The 5112-nt window shown below is 38.7% G+C and overlaps 1 protein-coding gene across 1 annotated transcript; it reads right to left on the bottom strand.

Annotated features, from left to right (window-relative positions):
- Positions 1 to 485: 485 nt before the first annotated feature.
- On the bottom strand, positions 486 to 4105 carry LRRC30 (leucine rich repeat containing 30). The gene has a single exon (XM_025204254.1). It carries the CDS (start codon positions 3890 to 3892, stop codon positions 2996 to 2998), a length of 897 nt encoding a protein of 298 aa, XP_025060039.1. The 5' UTR covers positions 3893 to 4105; the 3' UTR covers positions 486 to 2995.
- Positions 4106 to 5112: the final 1007 nt, after the last annotated feature.

Genomic DNA, 5112 nt, shown 5'->3' with positions numbered 1-5112 from the left:
GCCTTGCTAAAATCAATGTATACCATATTCACTAGTCTCCCCGCATCTACAGTCAGCCATCTTATCATAGAAGGCAATCAGGTTGGTCAGGCATTCCCTTCCCTTAGTGAATCCATGCTGACTGTTCTTAATCACCTTCTTCTCCTCCAAGTGCTTAGAAATGTATTTCTTGAGGATCTGCTCCATGTACTATGATTCCAAACTCATACCAAAAGAACTAGCAAAGTACATCATCTGTTCTCTATTTCTCTCCCTTATTGGTACTGACAGAGCTATAACATACCTACCTACTGCATGTATCTGTGCATAAATATTGACATGCAGTCCAGAGAGATTTCTCTACTATGCAAACTAAGAATTCAGAAAACTTTCTTTAGGCAAGTATGACCACTCCTTTTTTAAATAAAAAAAAATACATAAATTGATTTAAAATCAGGAAGCACAGAAAGACCAAAGTAATGAAATGGAAATGATTTTAATGGTGAAATCTGAATTATACATTGAAGTACCATTTACACAGTATTTTTTGTTATTCTGCTTTAAAAAGCAGAAACTTGATATACTTGCAAAGGTTTACTTGGCTGAATAAAAGGTTATTAATTTATTCAGTTGAATAACTGAATTTTAAACTGGTGTTCTATTTCATATTTTAAGTGCTGCTTCTCTACATGCATTTATCTATTTCAAATTTGCCTTTTAGTCCATTATCTGCAGCCTAGTTTCTTGAACCATTTGTTGATTCTCACCCTGTATAGTGAAATCCTAATGAATACATCCTGGCCAGTCCCTCCATCTGCCACATAAATTACTATCAAAATCACATCATGGACTAACTGGTGTCATATAGTCCTTGCTATAGATGCATAGAAAAAATCTTTTCTGGTACTAAGTGCCATAGGCATTTAATCTTTTTGCTACCTCTAATGCAGGATTATCAACACTTACATGTAATGTAAGATTTAGAGCTTGTAAAATTAACATTTAAAATGCAATAATGCATGTCCAAAATAAAAAACACAAATTATTTTTATATATCTCTACAAATAATTGCAGTATTACTTCTCTTATCATTCTATGAAACCTATAATAATTTATTCTCCATAATGGTGCATAAAAAACTAGAATTTACTATGTATCTTATGCCTTAAGCAGGAAATTAAATGAAAATCTGGGTACACAGTGAAATTGTTCCATTAATAATATCTTAAGTTAGCAAGTCTGGAAATGACTGCACTTTGCTGTTTGATACTCAATTGTTTTGCTCATTTACTTGTATTGCTTCTCAAACAGGTGTGCCTTTTAGAAAGCTTTTTTCCTCCTTTTCTAGGATAAAAGGGAAACAAAGAAAATGCAATCACTGGACATAGTAATGAAATTCCTATGTTATCCAAGAACCAACAGCTATATGGTATACAAACCATACCAACATCATAAAAAAATTAGGATAACTAGACAGCTCATGCAGCATCTATCTGATCAGTGGAGATTCTTTAGCATTACATTCAGTACTGCACAGGTACATCAAAGGTAACAGCTGAAGCTGCTGCCTTGACACCTTTCAAAAGAAAATTGGATGCACCTATGGTTATCTAAGTGTTGATATTAGGCTCTTCTTTCTGTCACTGAAGCAAATGGCTTTCCATAGGAATCAGTAGTTTTTCATTAACTTCACTGGGAAAAGCACTGAGTTTCTTCTGCTATCAGTGATGAAAAAATTAAGATATAAACAAGAGATTGTCAATTTCTGAGATTTGACATAAAGAAACACTTCAAAGATTTTCTTAAAAGGTTATCTTAGTTTTTCTTTTTTAAATAACTAGACTGCTGTTTTCTTACCACCTTTATACCCTATTTTCACTAACTTATTTGTTTTACGCTTATGCAAGGGAAGATTCAGGTCAAATAACTTGCTAACAGCTCTGACATGCTGCCTCTTCTTATTATACTATAAAAATTTAATGAAGGACATGTATAAAAGATGAATATGGAGAACCACATCAGACATGACATTTATGCTATGCAGTAATGTTGAATATTATAGAAAGTAAGCCTGGTTTTGATGCTCCTACATAAACTGATGCCTGCACTGGTTCAAATAGAAGTATGCTTTCAGTTCACCTTTGAAACATGTCCTGTCTGCTGAACAAAGTTTATTTCATGGCTTTAATTGCAGGGAAGTGTGGAAGGAAATGAGTACAGCTGTCCATTTAGTAATATTAGACCCATCTTCATCAGAAAATCTTCATTTAGTAGAATGATGACCTGTTTGAAACTCTCACCCCTCATGAAAGCCTGTGTGAATTCTTCTGAGAATTTGTGCTGGGTCAGCCTTCTGTGGTAACTTTTCATCATGACCTTGGGACTTTGTGGGAAAGTTTGCAAGCTGGTATAGGGGAATTGTTTTCCTTTGAGAAGTTTGGAGCATACGAGAACAAACAATTGGGAAATCCCCCTCAATGGCTGCAAACTTTCCTTGTAATTTATAGGGGTTCTCACAGTGGTGGGATGAAAGAACAGTACTTGGGATATAATAGGTATGGAAAAAGAAAAATTCCTCCTTGAGGTTTGCTTGGATTGTAGTGCTTGTTTATGTAGTGGTGGTTTATCTGTGCAGGAAGAAGTCAGAAGGAGTTAAATGCAACAGCACATCACATACACTGAATTCCTATTTATATTACTATTACTCAATTTTGATAAATGGCAAAATACACACTTTATAGTGCTACTGGCTTCCATTAGCTTATGTCTAGTAAAGAGCAGAATTATTATCACAATTCTTCCCAAAAGACATTTCAAACAGTGGGTTAGAGATGGATATTTTTAGAAAATAAAATTTATGCATAATCGAAGTAGAACACTGCATTTTACTTGCTTTCAGAAAACTTTACTAAAACCATCTTTAGTCTTCAGACTTCATGTGTTATGAAGTGGAAATGCCTGGTCAGGAAAGTACACTGACACTGATGACAGGGTTAATCTCAAACAGAGTGCACATTTAGCCATGCTGTTTTTTCTCTTTAAGGTAGTTGAAGAGAACATCCAATCCTCCCTCCATAATCTCTGGCAGTGGTTTGGACAAAGGGTTATGTGAAATGTGGAGCCCTTTATCCATGGGATTCCAGGCAATTCTTGGCAATCTGTGCAGTTGATAGAGGTCATCAGGGAGAGTCTGAATAACATTGTAATCTACATTTAGTAACTCAAGAGCAGTGATGAAGCACAGAGACCGTGGCAAACTGCGAATGCTGTTATTCTCTAAAATAAAGATTTGCAAGTTTACTAGGTGCTGGACACTTTCAGCGATGTTTTCAAGTCTGTTGGATCCCAAGTGCAAGAAATCTAAACTCCTCAATGCAAAAACACATAGCGGGATGTGAACAAAACAATTGTTACTAAGATTCAGCTTCCTTAGACTTGTCAGATCAGTGAAGCTTGAAGGGAGTTGTGATATGCGGTTGTGTGAAAGGCTCAAAACTTCTAGCTTTCTGCACAGGCTTAGCTCCGCTGGCACTTCAGTCAGGCAATTCATGTTGATAAATAAAACCTTCAGGTTCCCGAGCAGCCCAGTCTCTTTAGGCAGACACTTTAGGCGATTGCCACACAAGTTTAGCACTACCAATCTGTCTAGTTTCCCCAAAGCAGAAGGAATAACCACAAGCTGATTGTGAGAAAGGTTCAGTTTTTGCACTTCTGACAATCCCCACAAAAAGTCGGGCACATGTTTCATCCCCTTCATTATAAGACTTAGGCTAACATAACACAATCCACACTTCAGTAGGGACTTTGGATCTTTTCCTGAGAGAAGAGCATCTTCCCATGCTGGTAGCTTTTGACTTTTTTTCAGCAAAAACAGCCTTCTCCACCTCTTGTCCTTTGAGTGTTCAGTTCCCATAACATTACAGCTTGCTGCTGCTGGTGAATGAAGTTAGGTTTTTTTCCCTTTTAAAGAAGGGCAGAGGACTGAGATTTACAAAAGACACAAATAAAATCAAAGAGATACAAAGGTAACTAAGAAAAACATCTTCTCCTAGCCACCAAATCCACCTTCTACAGCTGCTGAGGAACAGTTTCACTTTTAAAGACAAGCTTATGTTGTTTTTCTTGGTGCTGCAGCCTGTAATGAAACACTTGCTACTGACACCGCTGAGCAGACCTGTTCGATTCAAACTGAATACCACAATGCAGCTGTCAGTGTCACTTTGTCTGGGCTTTACTGGACAGATACATACGTATCTTCACTGCAAAAAGGTCACAGAGATGCTGTATATAACTTCACTATGTCAGCAGCTTTCTCAATTATCTGGTGCATACTGCGATTTTAGGACAATTAAAAGCAACTTAAAAGCAAAACAAAGCCAAACAACCACCAAATAACCCTCCCCTCCCTCCCTTAAACCCCCCCCCCCAAAAAAAAACAACAACCCAAAGAAGGGGGAGAAAAAAGGGTTCTACTCAGATAAGAAGCAGGTCCCATAACAGCCTTGATTCTTAGTTTGTTTAAATAGCTCAGAATCAGTGAGCAAGCTTTGCTTGCACAGAAGTACTAGTGAAGAATCTTCTACACCAGTTCTTGTTTCCCTTCCAATGGGTTCCCTTTCAGTCCACATACAAGCAGTATTCCCACTTTGCCACGGTCTTTGTGCTTTTGACACTGCTCTTGAGTTACTAAATGTAGATTATAACGTTACTGAGATTGTCCCTGATGACCTCTATCAACCGCACAGACTGCCAAGAATTGCCTGGGATCCCATGGATAAAGGGCTCCACATTTCACATAACCCTTTGTCCAATTTTCTCTCTCTTCCATAATGGTTCACCATGCATAGCAGCAGTAGATTTGCTCTTTTTGGTTTGTCTACAGTTGTGTGACTGGGTACACTGGGCATAGTCAGAGCTAGCCAGCATGGCCCTGCCATCCATCTGGGACTGAGGCTAGGGCTGTGGGGCTGGGGCCCATCTGGGACCCACTGGTGATGCTGAGGGCAGGTGCTGAGGGGCCGGTCTGGGCTGGGCGACAGTGACTGGGCTCTTCTCAGCATGCTGTGGCTTGGGCTGGGGCTACAGGAGCTGCGCGCCCAGATTGCTCCTCGCTCCCTGTGCCCTGGCTAGGTG

The sequence above is a fragment of the Alligator sinensis genome, unplaced genomic scaffold (assembly GCF_000455745.1).
Source record: "Alligator sinensis unplaced genomic scaffold, ASM45574v1 scaffold597_1, whole genome shotgun sequence".
NCBI lineage: Eukaryota > Metazoa > Chordata > Crocodylia > Alligatoridae > Alligator > Alligator sinensis.
This window is presented reverse-complemented; position numbering and strand designations above follow the sequence as displayed.